This window comes from Pipistrellus kuhlii, unplaced genomic scaffold, assembly GCF_014108245.1.
Source record: "Pipistrellus kuhlii isolate mPipKuh1 unplaced genomic scaffold, mPipKuh1.p scaffold_m20_p_3, whole genome shotgun sequence".
In the NCBI taxonomy this organism is placed as follows: Eukaryota; Metazoa; Chordata; class Mammalia; order Chiroptera; family Vespertilionidae; genus Pipistrellus; species Pipistrellus kuhlii.
Window position 1 is genome coordinate 105,556,448 of NW_023425529.1, and position 23,484 is coordinate 105,579,931.

At 42.0% G+C, this 23,484-nt stretch overlaps 1 protein-coding gene across 2 annotated transcripts in view; it reads right to left on the reverse strand.

Moving 5' to 3' along the window:
• The window catches only part of FOXO1 (forkhead box O1), a 104,087-nt gene extending 96,916 nt beyond the window's left edge, over positions 1–7,171 (reverse strand). The window contains exon 1 of one of the 2 annotated variants that reach the window (XR_004991548.2): positions 6,090–7,171. Coding sequence is in view for 1 of the 2 variants with exons in the window: in XM_036458690.2 (XP_036314583.1) it covers positions 6,090–6,734 (645 nt within the window). In the remaining variant the exon portion in view is untranslated. The remainder of the gene's footprint in view (positions 1–6,089) is intronic. The other variant, XM_036458690.2, reaches the window with a different exon arrangement.
• Between the last annotated feature and the right edge of the window lie 16,313 nt (positions 7,172–23,484).

The following is a 23,484-nucleotide window of genomic DNA, read 5'->3' on the forward strand; positions in this document are numbered from 1 at the left end:
ACTTTTCAACGCCAGTCACAATTTGATGCAAAAGAAGACTTTCTTTCATGCCATTGAAGCAACATTTTACTGATGACATGTTGGTTTTCACTTTGTCTTTCGTTCATTTGATATGGCACCCATTTTCCTTCCTTTAAAATCTTTCCCATTGCTTGTAAACAATCGGAAATTGTTTGCTGAGCAATGTTTAATCTTTCTGCAAATTATTTTTGAGTTTGACATGCATCTTCATCCAAAAATGCATATAATTGTTGGTCTTCAAACTTTTTTGGTTGACCTGGACATTGTCTTTCAAATCAAAATCATCACTTTTAACGTGTTTAAACCAGTGTTCACAAGTATCTTGAGATGGAGCATGTTCACCATAAGCTTCCCAAAGTATATAACTTTCAGCAGCACTTTTCTTCAAAATAAAGTAATGAAATAAAACTTCTCTCAAATGCTCTTCTTTTGGCATGAAATTCGACATTTTTAAGCATAAAAATATCTATGATGTTAACACCTTCAGAAAACTTGACATATGATGTTTCAAAGTTTGTTGTCAATACAACAAAATAGCATACATATCAAATCATTTATATATCAACATGTGTGTAACTCCATCTATTGAAAAAAAATCCATATCAACAGGTACACCTAGTAAAGGACACATGTTGAATATATGTCCTTCAGTAATGCATGATGGTGAAAATTCACTAAATAATAACTTGAAAAGTTGTTGCAGACATGGCATCCTAATTTTATTTAGCTTAACATCAAAACTATTTTTTAATTTTCTTTAGCCTATACTAAAGCTATATAACAGATGAAAAAGAAATTTTAAAAAGGAAGGTAGCCAATACCTTCCAGGTGGCAAAGATAACTCAACCCAAGACTCAGTATTTAGAGTGCATTAACCCATAGGTAGATTAATAAACCATAAGTAGATTGCATGGAGTAAAGTGAAGTACCAGTGGAAAAAGGGTTTTCCTAAAAGGTTGAATCATATGAAATCACCAATATACAAAAATGTATTATCTTGTTTCATATGTTCCTTAGAAGACCACAATAACAAGAAGTAATTCTCTGCAAAAAAAATTTGTGCCATTGACAAGTTTTTAATAAACTTTTTTTTTATTAAAATATTTTTATTGATTTTTTACAGAGAGGAAGGGAGAGAGAGAGAGAGAGCTAGAAATGTTGATGAGAGAGAAACATCGACCAGCTGCCTCCTGCACACCCCCTACCGGGGAAGTGCCTGCAACCAACGTACATGCCCCTGACCAGAATCGAACCTGTGACCTTTCAGTCCGCAGACCGACCGATGCTCTACCACTGAGCCAAACCGGTTTCGGCAAGTTTTTAATAAACTTTTATCAGAAATTAGCAAAGAGGGAGACTTCTTCCAACCTTTTAACACATTTGTATACAGTATATCTGCTGAATTATAAGCCTGCATCCCTTCAACACCAAAATAAACATTTTTCAAGTTCATCTGGTCCTCTGTTTCACAAATGAGAACCAAATCAACTTCAGAATTTTGTATGCACAGGAAAAAAAAAAATAGTTATCTGACCCAAGAAAGGCTCCAGGGGGTTTGGGCAAGTCTCTGCAAGTTGTTCCTATGAGGGCCAAGGCAAATTTTAAACTGCAGAGAAGCAGGACTAAAACCACAGTGTTCGCTGATGCTCCCTATATTTGCAAACTCCTTTGCTCTCTCCAGTCACCATGGGTTTATACTGCCTTTCCAAGAGGATTCCAGGAAGCACCAAAGTTACAGCACACACATGCTAAAAAAAAAAAACAGCCGAGTAAATTCCCATGATGCCAGGGTACTGGGTAGTTTCCAAGGGCAGAGTGTTCCAGAAACATACAAATAGTTCAGATTTCCCAAAGAAATTCCAGACAAATACAGACAGCTGCTCTCTCAGAAAGTCATGCAGGCCTTGACCAGGTTAAAGCACAGTCCCAATACACCATGGTTGTGACGTAACCTAGGTCAGGATACACATAAGAAGCAATTAATGAATGCATGAAGTAAGTGGAATGATAAATCAATGTTTCTCTCTCTCAACGTAATATAGATAGATAGATAGATAGATAGACAGACAGACAGGCAAATAGACAGAATGTAAGTCATGCAGAATTGCAGTTTAGGAGTCTGGATGAAGAGCTCAAGGACAGACAAAACTTTTCCAGCCTCTTAGAGATTCTAACTAACCACTGAGTATTATTCCCCTTATCTTCACTTCAATTGTACTCTCAGATTCCCTGTATAGTGCATGCTATCTAGCAATATTTGTGTTCACCGCCAATGTGATAGACTCAGTAATTATAAAAAGGTCTCCACAAACTTTAACCTTTTTTAAAATTTACATGAGAACTTTTTTGGGACCGGTTTGACTCAATGGATAGAACGTCGGCTTGGGGACTGAAGGGTCCCGGGTTCGATTCTGGTCAGGGGCATGTACCTTGGTTGCGGGCATATCCCCAATAGGGGATGTGCAAGAGGCAGCTGATTGATGACTCTCTCTCATCAATGTTTCTAACTCTCTCTCTCTCTCTCTCTCTCCCTTCCTCTCTGTATAAAATCAATAAAATATATTTTAAATAAATAAATAAATAAAATTTACATGAGAACTTTTAAACCTTTCCAATATTTAAATGTTTGCCACTTAAAAAGGAAGATTTTTAAAAGCTCAGTATCATTCAAAAATGATACTGCCACAACTCACCTTTTTGCCACAAAAACATAGGTAAAATAAAAATAAAGTCCTTATGAGTCTCAATCAAGATACTTACTACCATACTTGGCATCTATTTTAGAATTTCTGAACAAAATAGTTATGACATGTTCATGTTTACATCAGTTTCACACGATTTTCAATCTTTAGCAAATAAGATATACTTGACTGCATAATTATCCACTTTTAATTCTCTTTCCTCAAGCTCTCTTCAAATACATATATTGCAATTTTCACCCAACTGTAAAAAAGGATTTTCCTTACGGGAATTTCAGTAGCAAACCAACTAGAAGTTGGCTTCACCAGGATTACTTACGTCAAATGTAACTGTGCAGCAAAAAAGCTGCAATCTTCTGCCAAGCTAAATAAATCACTCACCTACAGCTTAAAAACCCAAATTACAGAATACCGGTGGATATAATTTTAATACGCAAGAAAATGTACTCTCAGTTCACTAACCAAATTAAAGAAACTTCATTCCAAAATAAAGAATATCTGAGCTACTTAGTAATAAAACAATTTAAATTTTTTGTATGTGTTGAGTCTTGTTGCCGCGTTCTTTTCACCTAAATTAAGTGTTGCAAATAATACCAAAACAAAAAAACAAGAGCCAACTCAAAATTACCATTACAAAGAAGAATCAGAACTCACAATATTACTTCCCAAATTCTAGAAAGCTTTCTATTTGAAAAAAAAAAAAAAAACAGGTCATGGGAATGAAGTTTTACTACTTATAAATACTGTACATGGTTTAAAAGATCTCGAGTTTTCAAAAAATGTTAGCTTCTACTTTGTAAACTTATGACAGTTCTAGTAAATGTTAAACTAGTGTAAAGTAGATTTAAGGTACCATCCCTACAAATACAAAATTCATGACCCAAACACATAACCAGTATGTAAGGAACTAGAAGTTTTTGAGCCCTTTAACAGCTTCCCAACTACTTTTTCAATGCAAATGACTTTCAAATTCTCAGGCAGGCCGTAAGAAGAAAAAACACAAGAAACTATATTTAACTAAACAACCAGTCTAATTTGTAATAATTCATCACAGTAAATACTTAAGTGTTCCTAAGCAACCTCTCTTCAGTTCTAAAGCAGTTAAGTTTGGGTTGATTTGCATTTTACAACTGAATTTTTTCCTTTTATGATTCTTTAAAACAGGAAAATCTTTCAGATCTGAGTGAAACTTAGCTTTAACAAGTAACTCATTTTTATGAAAACTAACCAGAAGACTTAGTTATGAGTTAGAACACCCTATGTTGTTTTTTTTCCTTCTTAAAATACCCATTTACTCAAAGTGAAAATGCACTTGCTGTAATCTGACTTGCACCAAACTGACTCTTGATTACACCTGAAGCATTTACTGGAGAATGGCAGCCTGCTTCATTCCAAAGCCCCACTAGGTTTCTACCAGGTCCCACCAGAAGGCCTCCAAGTCTAGACAGATAATCCTAACTAATACTTAATATTAATAGACGCGCTACTCGGGTAAGTAAATTCTTAAAAATAATAAAACTATAATTGCATTTGAGAAAAAAAAATAGAACAAGAATCTAATAAAAATGGTTGAGATGATTTGCCTTTATTATCTATATTTTTTTACAAAGCACTAAATCTTAAAACTTTAAGTTATATTCCTATTTTAAGAATAACACCCTGACTTAAGGCCATTTGAGAAACAAAACTAAAAATAATCCTAAAACGTTGGCTTTCTCTACCTTTAAAGAAAGGCATTCCAGCAAGTTTAAATAGGTTGTACCCATTTCCAAGGGCATACCAGTTAAAGAATTGTGTAAGTATATTCTGTACTTCAAATGGCAAAAAATAAAATAAAAAACTTAATGACAAATGCTTTATCATAGCTCAAGTAGAATAGATAGATGAGCAAGATAAGTAGTTAGATTCAAATGTTAAGTAAAATTGGACTTGGCAGACAATCCTGACTTCAAAGAATGGGGGGATTAAAAGTAGGCTTACAGTTGTTCATATAGAAATACAATAAATATTAAGTAATTATACAAACTCTGTGTTTCACGTACTCACAATGTAAACCTCTTAGGGAGGCACTTTACCTTTTGAAACACTTGGTAAGTTGCATGGGTGCCTAATAATAAAGTTGTAAGTGATCGTTTTACTCTAAAAAAACACTGGAAAAAATAAAATCCTGTTTCCTTCTCCAGGAACTTCAACACCACACACAATAACGACGGGGGGTGACACTGCATATAAAACCACCTTGGTGTAACAAGTACGCAGCAAGGATTACGCTGTATATAAAAAATATTTTTTTCTTTATTATGGTGCCTGCACAGTCGGGATGAGGCCCTCGGAACTGTACCTCCGTGCTTGGTGGTAACACTGAGGTGGCAAAGCGAGAGAAAAGGTCTACTCGTCCCCAGTCCCCAGCGCAGGTTACCCAGGGGAGGCTCTTCTGCCGATTTAAAGGCCCGGGACCCTCGGGCACTTCCTCGCACAGAGAAGCGCTTGCCCCGCTATTCCGCGGCCGCAGTCGGGCCAAAAGCCGCGCTGGCCCTTTAAAGGCTCTCGCTTCCTGCTCTCTCGGCCCCGCCCTGGCTGTCGCCGGCTCCCGCCTCCGCCCCCGCCGAGGGTCACACTTGAACTTTAACTCGCCTCGTGCGGCCCGGCTCCGCGGCTCCGCAGGCGGCGGCCCACACACTGCACACGTCGGATGCGCTACCTCGAGCTCGGCACGCCCGGTTCCCTGTACTCATGGCCATTTCGGATAAAATCAAAACAAAGCAACATGCACACCATCCTCCAAAAACGTGTGGGGCCAATCCTCAGAAACAGGCTCGCGCCCCGCCTGCCAGTTCCCCGTCCACCTGCCGGCGGGGCTCCGCAGCCCCTCGCCGGCCCACGCCCGCCCAAACGCGGCGGACACGGCTCCCGCACGGCCCAGGGCGGGGAGGTCGCGCGCCACGGGCCCGTGAGGAGCCTTCCTCGCCCCCGAGATTCTGGGGGTGAAAGAGCAGACCCCAAAGTCCGCGCGGGCTGTGCGCGAGGGAGTAGCTCCCAGGGAACCCCGTTCTCCTTCCACTGGCAAACTTTTATCCCTGCTCCGATGTCCACTTCTTGGACACTTTTCTCCCTCCCTTAAACCAGCTGGCTCCCCATTCCATCCTGCCCTCCCTGGAGCGCGCACTCTGCTCCCTGTCCCCGCACCGGTCCCGGGCAAGTCCGCCACCCACATCCGCCCATCTCCGTCCGCTCCCGGCACGCGCGCCCTGCACTCCCAGGACCAGCAAACTCGCACAACTGCCTCGTCTGCCCCCCGCGACCTCAGGCGCAGGTGGAGGGCTTCCCACCCCCTCCCCGGGTCCCGCCGTGCGCCCCGCGGCCGCTCACCTTCCAGCCCGCCGAACTGTTGCTGTCGCCCTTATCCTTGAAGTAGGGCACGCTCTTGACCATCCACTCGTAGATCTGCGACAGCGTGAGCCGCTTCTCGGCCGAGCTCTCGATGGCCTTGGTGATGAGGTCGGCGTAGGACAAGTTGCCCCACGCGTTGCGCCGGGACGAGCTGCTCTTGCGCGGCTGCCCGGCCAGCGGCCCGGCCGCGGCGGGGGGCACGGGCGGGTGCTGCGCTAGCGGCCCGGCGGGCGGGGGCTGCGGCGGCGCCGGGTGCAGGCAGCCCGCCTCGGGGCCCTGGAAGTCCCCGCACAGCCCCCCGGTGGCGGCCGCCGCCGCCGCCGCCGCCGCCACCGCCGCCGCGGCCGCCGCGGCCGCCGCCACGGAGCCGGGCGCGGGCGGGAAGTCCCCGCGCTCCTCCAGCAGGCTCAGGCTGCCCATGAAGTCGGCGCTGACAGCGGCCGCCGAGGGCAGGCCGGCGGCGGCGTCGGAGTTGGCGGCCGCGCCGCCCGACGGCGCCGGGCTGGAGGTGGCCGAGCTGGGCTGGCTGAACTCCGGCCTGGGCAGCGGCCAGGTGCACGAGCGCGGCCGCGGCAGCGGCTCGAAGTCCGGGTCAATCTCCACCACCTGGGGCGCTTCGGCCATGGTGACCCCCGCCCCTCCCCCAGCCGGGAGAGCCGAGAGGGGCAGAGCGCAGGACCGGGGGCCCGGGGGAGGGGCGCGAGGCGCCGGTCCGAGGCTGGGGGCGAGAGCGCTGCGGCGGGCGGACGGAAACCGCGAGGAAGGCGCGGCGAAGTGGCAGCGCGAGCCCAGAACTTAACTTGGCGAGTCCATCAACAACCACACTCCTCCGGGTCCGCTGCGCCGACGGGACGGCAGGCCAGGGTCGCCGGGCTCGGGCAGCGCCGGCGCGGGGCTCCCGCTGACAAAGCGCGGTCCGGACAGCTGACGGGCGCCGCGGGCGGCTCGCTCCTCTCGGCAGCGCGGCCGCGGCGCTGCTGCCTGTTGAATGCGGCGGCGGCGGCGGAGGCTGCAGCTACTACGCGGCCGCCCGACTTACGGGATCTGCCGCCTCCCCCTCCCGCGGCGGCGCGCGCGCCGGCCCGCCCATGACTGACAACCAGGGCGGCCAATGAGCGCGCGGCACCGCCACCGGGGCAGCCAGTGGGCGCCGGACTGGGCGGGGCCGGCTTTCCTCCGGGAGCCGGCAGTGGGTTGGTAGGGGGTAATGGGGTGTTTCTCTCTCTCTCTTTCTCTCTCTCTCTTTCTCTCTCTCCTGGGAGGGGCCGCTTTTCCTCCGAAAGGCGGCAGTGGGTTGGTAGGAGGTAGTGAGGTGTCTCTCTCTCTCTCTTTCTCTCTCTCTCTCTCTTTCTCTCTCTCTCTCCTCCCTTCGCTCTCACCCCCCCTTTTTTTCTCCTCCCTTTCCTCTCTCTTCTCACTCTCTCCCCCTTTCCTTCCTCTCTCTTCGCCTTTCTCCCCTTCTCTCTCCCCTCCCCTCCCCTCCCCTCCTCTCCCCGTCCCCTTCTCTCCTCTCCTCTCCTGTCCTCTCCTCTCCCCTCCCCTCCCCTCCCTTCCCCTCCCCTCCTCTCCTCTCCTTTTCTCTCTCTGAAGGTTATTTTCTGTAATTCTGGAGTGTTCTGTGCGCCCCTGCCCTCGGGGTGTCTGGCTGCGGGAGGCTACCCGCGTGGGGCGGCGGCGGTACTTTGTTTACTCCGGAGGCGCGGAGCCGGGAAGCGCCGAGCGGACGGCGCTCGCTTCGCCCGGACCTCCTCTCCGGCCCGGAGCGGGGGGAGCGGGGGCGCGGGCCCGGGCGCTGGTGGGCGGGGGCGGCTCGCGGAATTCTGCTCCACCATCCAGCTCGGAGTTCCACCCACGATTTGTTTGCAAAGAAACGTGAGGCCGCTGGTGGGCTTTGGTTTGGTTTTTGTTTTCTTTCTCCGCGATCTGTCAAGTCCTCTGGCGAGTGGGCCGCGCACGCCCCCCGGCGCTGACGGCTGAGCCCGCGCGTCCAGCCGCCGCCGCCCAGCACACCTGTCCGCTCCGCTAGCTGAGCTTCTGCGGCTCCGTCTGGGCCGGGGGCCGTGGTCCAGCCCTGCAGCCACCAGCCATGTTCACTCACTCCATCCTTGATCTAAACGGCCAGAAATCGGGGGAAGGGGCTCGGCCTGGCAAGGACTCCCCTATTTCACACGCAAATCCTAGACCTCATTCCCTGTGCAGACACCTATTCTGGGCAAGGACTTCAGGTGGTCTTCCGAGTCCGTCCAGGGCGGGCAAGGAAAAGGAGAACATTTAGTGAGAAACTTGTCACTTTATCACATACCCCTAGTTAAGTTTAACTGTGATGTCTTTGCTATTTGGAATGGAGATGAGGTGTTGAGAAGTATAAACTCAAGCGTCTTGAGGTACAGCCCTGCCCATCCCCAGATTCCTAATTCACACTGCTTGCCAGTATGTCAATCAACCCACCCACTTGCCCCATCTGGGATCCAGGTCCGGGACGTCCTGTCGAGGTCAGTGGGGCCAAATGTAGGAAGACAATGGCCTTTCTGTCTCAGAGCAGAAGAAACAATTTTCAAGTTTTGTTTGCTTTTTTTTTTTTTTTTTTTTTTTTTTTAGGAGGAATTGGAAGGCATTTCCTTTCAGAGGGATGGGATCTCTTAGGATGGAAGATTGACAATAGGGTTTTAAATGTCTTGTCCAAAATGACAGCTCCCAATTCTAAAGCAAACAAAAATAAATAAATAAATAAACCTCTTTCTTACAGCTAATTCTTCAATTGAAAAAAAGACATCTTACCTTGCGACTGTGGTAACTGTGAAAACCTGGAGTAGAGCAGCCACTGGAGGGATGGAAATGGATTTGAAGCTCTCAAATGGACTCATCTTCAGAGAATTGTCATTATTTGTTTTGTCTTGCAGTTCCCTAGAAAAGCCCCATTCACAGCACTTGTCTTTATTAGATTTGAGAGCTCATTCAGTGATATAAGCCCTACCTCTAGTGCTTCTATTAAAATCCATATAATAAATAGGTAATATGCAAATTGACCATCATGCCCTTGCACAAGATGGCCTGCAGGGAAGAGCAGTTGTGGGTAATCAGACCTGCAAGGGAGGACAGTTAGGGTGACAGGGCCTGCAGAGGAGGGCAGTTGCAGGCAATTGGACTGGCAGTTAGGATGACAAGGCCTGCAGGGGAAGACACATTCTATGGGGCAAATGGGCTGGCAGGGGAGCAGTTAGGCATCAATCAGGCTGGCAGGGGAGTGGTTAGGGGGTAATCAGGCTGGCAGGCAGAAGCAGTTAGGGGCAATCAGGAAGGTAGGCAGGTGAGCGGCTGAGAGCCAGCAGTCCCAGATTGGAGAGGGATCCCAGATTGGAGAGGGTGCAGGCTGGGCTAGAGGACAGCCCCCCCCCCCTCCCCAGTGCATGAATTTCATACACTGGGCCTCTAGTAAATAAATAAAAATTCTTGGCTATTGTCTAACATAACACCATAACTGCCTGAGAACAATACCAGTTGAAGCAAACAAAGTGGAACAAAAAAGTTAAAAAGAAAATTTGGGAAATGAGATTCCCATAGAGGGTTTTTGAAAACTCCCTACATATTCCTAAGGATAGGGTCATGATTCGCAAAGTATGGTCCAGAAACTGCACAAGGCAAAAATAACTCATAACAATAGTAAGACAATATCTTTTGCACTCTTATTTTCTCATAAGTGTGCAGTGGAGTTTTTCAGAGTGCATGATAGGTGATGTCATAAAAGATTTAATGCAAAAGTAGATAGGAAAATTCAGCTGTCCTGTATTAATTAAGCATTAAGTGAATTTAAAAATATATAATACAGTCCAGGTAGTGTAGCTCATTGGTGGACATTGACCTATGAACCAGGAGGTCACGGTTTGATTCCCTGTTGGGGCACATGTCTGGGTTGCAGACTTGATTCTAGTAAGAGGGCATACAGGAGGCAGCCAATCAATGATTCTCGTCATTGATATTTCTCTCTCCCTCTCTCCTTCTCTCTGAAATCAATAAAAATATATTTTAAAATGTATATGTATCTATAAAACAGTGTCATCCTTGTCAATATTTTTAAATAGTTTATTTTTCACATACACAATAATGGCATCTTTAAAAAATTAGGCCTCTTACAAAAGTTTAAAGTCTTAGAGATTCATTTCTTCCTTTACATTGTCACTGTCATCTCCCTAGTACAGACTCCTATTTCTTTAATGATCCACTTATCACACAGCTTCTTACTGATTTTGAGGGAAATGGGCTGGGGACGAAGGGCCGGTGGATTTAGCGTAGGGTTGGTTCACACCCTCTTCCTCTGGTCTCTCCTTTACTATCAGATTGGGACACCTGGGCCTACCCTGCCAGCTGCTAGAGGACCTAAGTAATCCTGATGATGAGCACAAAGTAAGGTCATAAAGTCAAACTGTTGCTACCCTCAACTTTTTCCTATTACACTCTGCAGAGCCAGTCCGGGATCCAGATGGCCACACCCTACAAACAGGCGTGCTCTACGGGATCATTCTTGGCAAAGGAAGTCAGCTGCAAATTTGGTCTTGCCTTCATTTCAATTCCGGTTTTTCAGGGCTTTAGTCTTGGGAGTGTTTGGCTAAGGGAGCTTTCTGATAGACTGCCCAGATCCTTGCATTCTATGCTATCCTTCCTAATTATTTCTTTGAATGTCATAGTTTGCTTTATTTTGGTCTTTTGTAAATTTTGATTTGAAGCAGGCACAGAATATCTACAGCACCAATGTCCCTGACACAGTTTTAAAAAAAATTTATATATATATATATATATATATATATATATGTTGTTTATAGCTGCCTACCATACCAGTGTATGAGTGTGTGTATCAATTGAACTGTAGGGTGCTGGTGAACTCTGGAGTGCTTGTTTCCAATCTTTAACTAGCACAAGCTATTCTGTAATAACCTTATATAACTCAGTTTGCATCTGTCCAAGTGTATAGAAGGAATTTCTATAAAAGCAGTTGAATGCATTTGTAATTTTAAAACACAGTACCAAAATTGCCCTCCATGGGAGTTGCCCTTGGGGAAAAGGGGGAGAGATCAACCAAATAACTTACATGCAGGCATACAAGCCTAACCAGTGGTCCGGACAAGAGGGTGGGGCATACGTGGGGAGGGGTTTGGGATGGAAATGGGGGGATGAGGACAAATATGTGATACCTTAATCAATAAAGAAATTTAAAAAAAGAAAGAGTTGCCTTACCCTAGCTGGTTTGGCTCAGTGGATAAAGAATCAGCCTGCAGACTGAAGAGTCCTGGCTTCAATTCCAGTCAAGGGCACATATCCCCAATCTCCTAAGAGATTCCCAAGGCTGCAGGCTCTATCCCCAATGTGTGGCACGCAGGAGGCAGCCAATCAAGAATTCTCATCATTGATGTTTCTATCTCTCTCTCCTTCTACCTTCCTCTGTAACATTTTAAAAAATAAAATCAACCAATGAATGCATAAATAGGTGGACATCAAATCGAAGTTTCTCTCCTACCCCTTTCCTCTTTTTCTCTAAAATCACTCGGTCAATCATAAAATTTTTTAAAGGAAGTAATCATTACTTTTTCTTTTTTTATGTTTTGTTGTTGTTGATTTGAGAGAGAGGGAGTGAAAGTGAGAGAATCATTGACATGAGAGCAGAATATCCATAGGCTGCCTCTGCATCCCTTTCTCCCCCCAAACTCCCCCCCCCAACACACACACACACACACACACACACACACACACACACACACATCAATCAAGACTGACCCAAGGCCTGTGCCCGAACTGGGAATTAAATCCGAAACCCTCTTGTGCATGGGACAATGCCCAACCAATTGAGCCACATGGGACAGGGCAGTACATTGTTTTTTGTTCTTTTATTTGTTCGGGTGTTTGTGGTTTGTTTTTGTTTGGTTTTTTTGTTTTTTTAGTATATTTTAATCCTCACCTGAAGATACGTTTGTTTGTTTTTATAGAGGAAGGAAGAGAGAGAGAAAAACATTGATCTGTTGCCAAACTCACCCCCAACTCGGAGAAGGAACTGGCACCTTAGATATGTGCCCTGTATGGAAATTCAGCCCAAAGCCTTTTGGTGTACGGGATGACAATCCAACCAACTGAGCTACCTGGCCAGGACCAGCAGTGCATTGTTTTGATGGTAAATTCCTTGAGGTTATAACAGGTTTGTTTTCTTTTATGTCAGAATTAAGATTATGTTGCTCTTAAATGACCAGCAATACATACTGAAATACTTCTTTGAAGGAATTACACACACAAAAAGTATTTAATGGCCCTAGCTGGTTTGGCTCAGTGGATAGAGTGTTTACCTATAGACTAAAGGATCCTCCCCTGTTGGGGCTCCATCCCCAGTGGCTGGCATGCAGGAGGCAGCCAATCAATGAATCTTTTTCACCATTGAAGTTTCTCTCCTTCTTTCGCCCTCTCCCTCTCCCTTCCTCTCTGAAATAAAAATATATATAATTGGATGGATACAAGGGCTGCTAAAATAGGAAAATACTATCATCTGAACCATTTTGGAGAAAAATATTTTTTTTAAAAAGCTAAATTACTGTGTCATCACAGATATTGGGAGTATGAACTCTGGCCACCAAGCCTTAGGTTGAGATAATCTTGTTCCAAATGGACAAAAGACCCAGGCTACGTCATATTATTTGTCTATGACAAATAAAGACGATGCTTACTAATCTGTGATTGGGGAGAAGCATTAGGCAAGTCATAAACTAGATATTAAATATTTTATTTTAGAGAAGAAGGGAGAGAATGAGAGGGACAGAGAGATAAACAGAGAAACACTGATTTGCATTCATGGATCCATGTGCCCTGACCAAGGTAGCCAGCTCACAACCCTGGCCTAGTGGGAGGATGCTCCAACCAACTAAGCCACCCAGCCAGGCTCAGATATTCAATATTTTCAATTCTGTTACGAAGAGCCAATGTTTCTCAGCTTCAATAAACTCTCTTCCTTTACTTTGTTAGTGAGATTCTACTTGTGTGTCTCTATAGGAATTTTATTATTATTATTTTAAATCTTTATTGTTGAAGATATTATTGTACATATGTCCCATTTTTCTTCCCATTGACCCCTTCTAGCCTGCCCCAGAGCCCCACCCCCCATCCCAGGCCTTCACCACCCTATTGTCTGTGTTCGAAGGTTATGCATATATGCATACAAGTTCTTTTTTTTTTTTTTTTAATATATTTTATTGATTTTGTACAGAGAGGAAGGGAGAGAGATAGAGAGTTAGAAACATCGATGAGAGAGAGTTATCCATCAGCTGCCTCTTGCACACCTCCTACTGGGGATGTGTCCACAACCAAGGTACATGCCCTTGACTGGAATCGAACCGGGGACCCTTCAGTCTCCAAGTCGACGCTCTATCCATTGAGCCAAACCAGTCTCGGCACATACAAGTTCTTTGGTTAATCTCCCCGCCCCCTACAAACCCCCCACCCCCCAAACTCCCCCAATCTCTTCCTGCCTTCCCTCTGAGATAGAATAGTCTGTTCCATGCTTCTATGTCTTTTACGAGAATTTTAAAATATATTTGTAGATCATCTAAATCAGTGTTTTTCATCCTTTTTTGGGCAAAGGCACACTTGTTTCATGAAAAAAATCACGAGGCACACCACCATTAAAAAATGTTAAAAAATTTAACTCTGTGCCTATATTGACTATATATAAAGTAATTCTCTTGAATAGGAATCAAATAAACACAAAGAAAGTATTTTATAATTACTTTATTATGAAATATTAAGTAAACAAAATAGTGAAAAATTATAAAATTCTTGTCTTGTCTGCACCTAAGGCACACCAGGCAACATCTCGTGGCACACTAGTGTGCCGCGGAACAGCTGTTGAAAAACGCTGATCTAAATGACCAACAATAGAGAATGGTTAAATAAATAATGGCTTATCTGTAAAATAGAAACTTATGTAGTCATTTAAAATAAAGTGGACAAAGCATTTGTAATGACATAAAGGATTGTAAGGTATTAGCTAAAGTGTTAACAGTGCTGGTATCTGAATGATTGTTATTGATCTAACAAACCCTCCTCATAGTACAGGTAAGAAAATAGAGCCACTGGTAAGTGCTTGCTTAAGTCTATTCAGCTAATGGATCCTGGGGATCATAATCAGACCCCTTGGTATTCAGAAAACCTCTGCCTGCTATTGCATTGCTTTTTACATTACCTTTTCTAACTGGAGTTTTTCAGAAGGTTTGATAAAATTCAACCTATTTTAAATACTAGGTCTTTATGTTTAAGGCAATAAAATAATGCAACCCCAAACTGTATACATATTACAATTAAATATTTTCTAGCATTAAGGAATCATATAATTGCTATAAAATTTATGGATGGCACATGAAATTCCAAATTCTTTGAATGACACAAATCTGAAATATCCATCCATGCTTGAAATATGATGTGTTTTCACAATTTCATTTCTGTTTCATGTCATATTGAAGCTCTTAACATGCTTCCAATAAAGGAGGACATATGTATTAAACTTAAAAATGCTGCCGTGTAGAATACAGATGGTAGTACATTTTTGGCAGAAAGGAAGTTTAGCAAGGAATTTTATTTACTTGGAAAACTAATATTAATCAGGTGGGGTTTTTTTTAATCAAATCACTCTATTTCCATAATACTTTTATATATTAGGGAAAGGGAGTACAAAGTGATTGTAAACCGCTAAGAGTTCAGTAATGAAAGAATGAAGAAGAAACTGTTAGCGTTTTGTTGTAACTAACCATGTTGCTTGTCATTTGCTGATAAAAATCAGTAACAGGAGGCAATGACTGTGTTGTTAGAGTACATGTGTTTTTAATATGATAGGTACAGTCCTGTGTCGTTATGGATAAAAATAGGAGGTAAGAGTTTATCAAATTTCAGATTTGGCTGACTCACAGGGCCCATCCATATGCAAAGTCCACTGTCAGAGAGTACAAACATAGATGAATAGAGAGTATTTTTTACATGATATCAGGTTTCTATTTTGTGGTAAATACAGCTTTTAAAACACACTGAAATATTCTGTATTCTAAGGTTTAACACTTAAAAATGGAATTTCTAATTAGCTGATCACTGACATCGTGCTAGAAGAAAAATTGAATTTTCCCATATCTGTAATTAACTTTGTGTTTGATCAGCAAACTGAAAACAGAACCTCTGACAACTATCTTGCATGCCTGCACTCGATTCCAACCTGGAAAAACTTTCCACAATCCAACACTAGGCTTGGTGAGATCCCTTCCTCCAGTTTTCCATATTTATATATCATTTAAAACAAGATGACATGTAAATTGATAAATATAAATATATATCTCTTGTTTAAAAAATGCTTTCAGTTCTAAATAATAATTTTTTACCCAGAATAAGAATATACACATTAAAGTTTTTTATGGCCCACTGTTAATAAAAATGACTGGTTGGTTTTTTTCAACAGTAACTATAGACTAAGCACTATATAGTTACAATCTAAATCAGTCCCAAAAACTCCCAAAAATCTAGGAGTCATTAGAATTCAGATTTTACAGAAATTGAAACTGAGGCACAAAGAGCTAAGAAACTTACCTAAAGTCTTATCTTAGAAGCATGCCTAAGTATAATCATTATGAAGTTACCATTATCAAAATCCAGTGCTCATCTTCAATTTAATATTATATTTTCTGCCTCCATTAAATTTGGAATTTTTCTAGAGAACTAGAAATTAATCAGACATAATTTGATGATTCAATTTTTTCAGGAAAATTGATATTTGGGCTTTTGAGGGAAGTAGGATTAATATCAGCAATCAGCTCTGCCTGAAACCAGTTCAGTTTATGTTAATGAAAGAAGTCTAGAGGTAGGACACAAATAACAATAATAATGCTGATGCTCTCATTTGTATAACAAATGAAGTGGAGGACTTCAAGCCATTAGCCATTATTTGAACTGGCAGCCTCAGATCTTAAGCAGTAAGCGCAACCTCCCTTCAGCATGTTGGCTTATGTGGAACTCTTTCCAAAACTTCCTTCATCTTGAATAAAGACACATCTAATCAAGTTCAACAGCTTTATTGAGCTCTATCCCCATCAAAGAAAGTGATTAGCATTAGATTTTTATCTAAAAAAACCTTTCCTCATCCGAGTTTCAGAAGCTTGGAATTAGATTAGAACAAATTAATAGATTTACAATTCACAGGGGTGTTGTTGTTGCCGTACTTTTAAAACCCAGCTCTGTTGCTAAACTTACCGGGGATTGGTTGATGCTATAAGGTTTACTTTCATGAGACAATAAACAAAATTAAAAGCAAAACAAAATGCTGTGCTCCTCTCCATTTTGAAATCTATCTCAAAGTGAATTGAAGGTTCCTCCTCCACCACCACGTGAGCAGAAAATATCAGAAATATTTTTAAATATATTTTATTGATTTTTCACAGAGAGGAAGAGAGAGAGGGATAGTTAGAAACATCAATGAGAGAGAAACTCCGATTAGCTGCCTCCTGCACACTCCCCACTGGGGATGTGCCTGCAACCAAGGTACATGCCCTTGACCAGAATCAAACCCAGGACCTTTCAGTCCACAGGCTGATGCTCTATCCATTGAGCCAAACCGGTTTCAGCTATCAGAAATATTTTTAAAGCACCTTTTAAAAAACACTATGGGAATGCACCCAGTTTTCATAAAAAGCACAAATAAAACTACCTTTAGCTAAGAGTTTAGGCTGTGTTCTGTCTTCAGCTTCACATTGCAGAGAAGAATAGGCCATTTCTTTACAAACCACAGACTAGAAACCAGTATTAGTCAGAAGAGCTTATCTGTGGCTGCCTTCCTTTCAGCCAGAAGCAGTTTAAATTGCCAATGAATCACTGAAGAGAAATCTCCCTTGGTGTTTTCCCATTTCCAGGAGATGTTCTAGTTTTAATGACCTATTGAACATCATCCAATACAACCCGTCGATATGGAAGTCAGCAGATGTTGAACATTAATGCCAACTTTTGTAGGACAACCGAGTAAATTCAGCTAATCGCCCAAATATATTCTCCTCTTTAATAGCTATAGATTTGATACCGGCTTTAATTGTTCACTTTTCATTGTAGGCACAGTCATATTAGAAGCTGAGAAGGCCTGGGGAAAGAGTGGGGAGAAAAGAGTAGAATGCCTCCATCTGGATATGAAAAAAACACTAGTTTCGTCTCTCAGTTGTCTCTACCCAAGACTTGTGTGAATAGAAAGTGGTAGACACACAGTCTCTTACAGATCATGGTAGCCGTTCTAAGTATGACATGCTCTGGCCAGTGTGGCTCAGTTGGTTGGGTGATGTCCTGTACACCAAAAGGCTGTCAGTTCAATTTCTGGTCAGGGCACATTCCTGTCTTGGGGACACGGTGCAGGAGACAGTCAAATGACGTATTTTCACATCAATGCTTCTGTCTGTCTCCCTCTCCCTTCCACTCTCTAAAACTCAATTTAAAAATTACATATATATATATATATATATATATATATATATATATATATATATAATATTTTTTGTGTAGAAGATGCTATTTTTTTTCTAAAACCATTAGACTGAAAATGGAGGGCCATTTTATACACAGAAGTCAGCCGAGGAGGGAGCATCATAGGTATGTATCTGCCCATACCTTGTCAAACAGGCTTCCTGCAATCATGAGCCTTATTGTTACATAAGCTGATGCAGTAATTGGAAGTGGAGGTGGAGAGTATTCAGATGCAACAGAGACCAGAGTGTTCAGAGTGTAAAGAAAACAAGAAGAACAACTCCTTAAGATGCCAAAAAAGAAGAAGGCCTTAAGAGGAAAACCAACAAAATGTTTAAAATATTGATTTCTTAATTTTGGGTTGGAAAAGTGGGGGGCATTTTATACATGAGGGTGTCTTATACATGGAAAAATACATATATATTTGCAAAGATGCATATATATATCTTCCTATATAATAAAAGCTTAATATGCTAAGTGTCTTGTCTGCTCTTCAGCCATTCAACTAATCAAAGTGTAATATGCTAATGATTACTATGCTAAGGATACCCAACCACTCACTATCACATGCACTGGCCACCAGGGAGCAATGCTATGACTGGTAGGTTAGCTTGCTGCTGGGGTCTGGCTGATCAGGATGAGCAAGACATGTCAGACATGCCCTGGAGTCCTCCCATGGTCCTTCCCTGACTGATAGAGTGTTGGCCTACTGTAGGGGTGTCGAACTCAATCAGAGAAGGGGCCAAAATCTAAAATCCAGCCTAAATCGCGGGCCAAATGGTTTACTGAACAGTCATAAACTGTCATTGTGATGGAAACGCAGCAGAGTGCAGTGATGACAGCAAGGCCTGGCGGGACGGATTTGGCCCGAGGGCCTTGTGTTTGACACATGTGGCCTACTGACTGAAGGGTCCCAGGTTCGATTCTGGTCAAGAGCATTTACCTTGGTTGTGAGCACATGCCCAGAGGGGGGTGTGCAGAAGGCAGCTGATCAATGTTTCTCTCTCATTGATGTTTCTAACTCTCTATCCTTCTTTCTTCCTCTCTGTAAAAAATCAATAAAATATATATATTTTTAAAATATGATAAACTGAAATCACCAATGTATCTTACAAGAAAAGCAGAAAAATCAACAAATCATGATCAACTAGAAATTCTTTTATTCCCTAAGTAGTATTTAATTTATTCTGTATTTTGAATTTTATCTTGGTACGACTTGCCACCTACATACCTCAAAAAAGTATTGAAATAATGTCTTAAAATGCTTGGAAACAAGGATGAAATATTTGTTATCTGACACTGGTAAAACCCCCTGGGTAGGTTTTTGTTACTATACAAATTACATTAACTTAGGCAAATACCTGATTTCTAAATCACTGAGATTTTTTCAAAATCCTTCTAGGTCTCCTTCCTATTTCAGTGTTATGCACATTAGTTGCCAAAATCCAACTGATTCTTTGTGAATTCAGAGATAATGCTTTTAATATGCATGGAATGTCATAGCAAGAATTTGGGAAAAGTCTCAAATCTCAGGAATTTTTACTACCTGTCCATGCCCTACAGCTGAGTTTTAAAAGAAAAGTACATGGAAATGACTTGAGTGAGAATTCTGAACCTTTGATCCACCTTTTTATATGGTATAATATAACAAAACTTTGCTATCAAGGCTTTAAAAATGTTCTTATATTATTCTTGATAGTTTTAGAAGGGAATTAAATGCAGTAAAAATAAGATTAGCTGACTCATTTTGGGAGTTTAGTTGATGATGTTACTGGCAGCTTCAACTTAACAGATAATGTTATCACAGAAAACTGAACAACTTTAACAATAGAGCAAATTTTTTTTTTAAATAATTGCAAAAGAGAATTGATACAAGGTATTCTTTGGTTTTCTGTAGTTCTTCTTTTGAAAACTAAACCCACTCAGATACCCCAACATGTTTTATGAGTTAGGTGTTGCCTCTATGAAACATAAAAACTGAAGACAAGTGACTTTTTCATGAAGAGGAAACAAAAAGCCCTACAGAAATTATGTTTTTAAAGCAAAACATACAGAATAATAGTAACAACAATAAGTATTCCACTTAAAGGGAATTGGAATATAATGACTTTTAAGTCTTGGATCTTTTTTTTAGATTTGATTTTAGCCCAGCCAGTGTGGTTGAGCATCACCCTATGAACCAGAAGGTCCCAGTTTGATTCTTATTCAGGGCACATGCCTGGATTGTGGGCTCAATCCCCAGTGTGGGGTGTGCAGGAAGCAACTGATAGATGATTTTATCTCATCATTGATGTTTCTATTTCTCTCTCCCCTCCCTTCCTCTCTGGCATCAGTAAAAATATATTTAAAAAAACCCACAAACCTATTTACTTATATAGGAAAGAAGCAGAAGCTCAATTTTAATGTTCACTAATAAAATTAAAAAGAATTCAGGCCTGTTTATGTAGATAAATTATTTCTAATATAATTCTTGACAATTGTACTGTAAAAACATGTGTCAATTTGTGTTTGTGTATGGGTGCATGTGTGTGCTCACATGAGAATACCTTCTTGCTTCTACCCTATTTCCCCAAAAATAAGACAGTGTCTTATTATATATTAATTTTTGCTCCCAGAGATGTGCTAGGTCTTATTTTGAGGGGATGTCTTATTTTTCCATGAAGAAGAATATGGTACACATTTATTGTTAAATGAAAATAAAGGAAATTTATTACCTGTATATGGTACCACAGTATGGCAGTTGTCAACACAAACCAGACAAACTGTGAATCCTACAGTATCAAGAATTTACTCATTTATTCAATGACAATCATGTCATCATCTTCTGGAACATCATCATAACAATCCAATTCCTGAATTTCCTGGTGAATTTCTTGTGACTCCATTTCTTTCAGAATAAATGGACCAAATCTCTCATGTTTAGCCTGGGGAAGGGGGGAGCTTATTTTCAGGGGGGATGCCTTATATTTCACTCAGAAGGAAACCTGTGAGTAGGTCTTATTTTCGGAGGATGTCTTATTTTCGGGGAAACACGGTATGTATACAGACCAAGATTGCATTAAATGATCATAAGTTCACCTTATTTTCACAGCTTAATTAAAATGTACTATAAATTTAGTCACTAATAAACAAAAATTGATGAGAATCATGGGCATTTTACAAATTAGATATCAGGAGGACCTGAAATCTAAAAACAAAAACATTTTCTAAAATTACATAGTCAAAGTAAGAATTTGTAAATATATACATATGTTTTACATTTGTATAACATTTGTAATATAAATGTTACCGAAAAACATTTAAATGTGTGAAAGTTTTTTTTTATTAGTAATGACCTTCTTAGCTATCTTTGCTAATAAATTCTTTCCATTATGCTCAGGGAAATTGTAATGCAAAAAATATTTTTAGCCTTGTCTGAGTGGCTCAGTTGGTGGGAATGCTATCCCAGTACTCCATGGTTTCAGGTTTGATCCCCAGTCAGGCCACCGACAAGAATCAGCCAGTGAATGCATAAATAAGTGATACAGCAAGTCAGTGTTTTTTTCTCTCTCTAATCAATACATTTTTTAAAAAGAAAGAAAAAATATTTTAATTTCCCCATCGTGACCCATTAAAAATATGATTGAATGGTTAAAATACTTTATCTGTTCCCCAGAGAGATTCACAAGTGTTTCTTGAGTTAGTTCCATGTAGGGGGAAGTCAGTGTTCCTGGAGTACCTCTTCTCAGTCCACATTCACTCCCTCTACTGCCCCTTTACCACGTTCCCTCTTCTCTTAGCCAGCTGAGAACAACAGGAGAGAGAAACTAGAGGAAAATTTTAAATCACAATATTTTATTCAATTTAAAATCCTGAGTGTACTTTGGTACCCATGGTCATATGATGGACACTCTCTCTAGTAACCACCATCTGCTCCCAAGTTCTCAGCTTCTCCCTTTAAATACTACCTATCACATTCCTCCATTAATGCTAGTGCAAAAGATATTTTTTATTGATTTCAGAGAGAAAGGGAGAGAGAGAGATAGAAACATCAATGATGAGAGAAAATCATCAACCAGTTGCCTCCTGCACAACCAAGTCTGGCGATTGAGCCCACAATCTGGGTATGTGCCCTTGTCCAGAATCAAACCCAGGACCCTTCAGTTAACAGGCGAGCACTCTATTCACTGAGGCAAACTGGCTACGGCTAGATTTTTTTTAATTGAGGGGCCTCACTTCTATGGACTGAATTGAGTTCCCTCCCCCCACCAAATTCATATATTGAAATGCTAGAACCTCAGAATGTGACTGTATTTGGAAATAGGGTCTTTAAAAAGGTGAAGAAGTTAAGATGGAGCAGTTATGTTAGAGTGAGCCCTAATTCAATCACATTGGTGTCCTTATAAGAAAAGGAAATTTGAAAGATACCAGGGGCGAGAGCATACACAGAGGAAACATGGTGTGAGAACACAGCAAGAAGGGGGCCATCTGCCAGCCAAGAACAGAGGCCTTAGGAGGGCAAAATCCTCTTGACACATTGATCTTGGCCTTCTATCCTGCACAACTGTGAGAAAATTAATTTCTGTTGTTGAAGCCATCTAATCTGTGGTATTTTGTTATGGCAGCCCTGGCAAACTGATCCACTGACTAAAGGATCAGTTACGTTTTTTCAAAGGTTAGGTTAGATTTTTAACATTCCGTTGAGAAACGAAAGGGGCCCTAACTCAGAAAAGCAGTTAAGCAAATAAAGCACTAATTTAAGAGCCAAAGTCTCAACCAAATCCATCTGCTCATGCATGGTTTATGAACAAGCAGCAAGGTCACCATTAGAGTGAAACATACATCTAGTACTTACTATGTGTTGGCTGTAGGTCTAGGCACTGTTACTCACCTTCACAAAACCTGACGGGGGAGCTGCTCTCCTACAGAAGACGAAATGCAGACGCAGGGAGGTGAGGTTGAGTCACTTAGCCAGCAAGTGTGGGAGCTGGGATATCAACTCAGGGAGTCTGGTCCAGAGTCTTTGCTCTTAATCAGAAATCAATGTGGCTTCTTTAGTTAGAGGTAGTACGTACCTCTCTTTCATCAACCCCAACATTCACCAGTGCAAAGTGGTAAGGAGGGCATTTTATTTCTCCAGTTTTCTTATATGAACAATGAGAATTATAATGCCTTTCTGCAGTTTGTGGGGCAAAGGAGATAATGATATAATAATGCTTTGCAGGTGGGATTAGCCCCAGGGGTTGTAGGCATATGTACAGGGTCTGAGATTCCTTTTTAAGACAGGAATGGGAGCTGAAACCGGTTTGGCTCAGTGGATAGAGTGTCAGCCTGGGAACTGAAGGGTCCCAGGTTCGATTCCGGTCAAGGGTATGTACCTTGGTTGCAGGCACATTCCCAGTAGGAGGTGTGCAAGAGGCAGCTGACTGGTTTTTCTTTCTCATCAATGTTTCTAACTCTTTCTTCCTTCCTCTCTGTAAAAAAAAAAAATCAATAAAATATATATTTTTTTAAAAAGAAAGGAATGGGAATCAACCATGGCCTTAGTTATATCCCCTTCCAGTGGTCTTATATCTGTAGTACACAAAGGTTTAACCGTGCCCACCCTCACGAGTCTATCACCCATTGCCCTCAGTGAAATGTCCTGTGGGTCAGTAAGAATGGGAGGGGAAAAGCGTCCTCCCTCAAACTTCCCCAGCCTCTGCAGCTCTTCTTTTCCACCTTCCCTAGGCTTCTGGAGAGCCATTAGAAAATATCACATTTAGGAAAAGCAGGGACTAACGCTAAGGCATTCCCTTGCGGGAGCCTGAAGAACCCCTGCAAAGCTCCTCCACCCCACCCCCAGCAACCCAAAATGCACTCAAGCTCCTCACCTACCATGTCCACG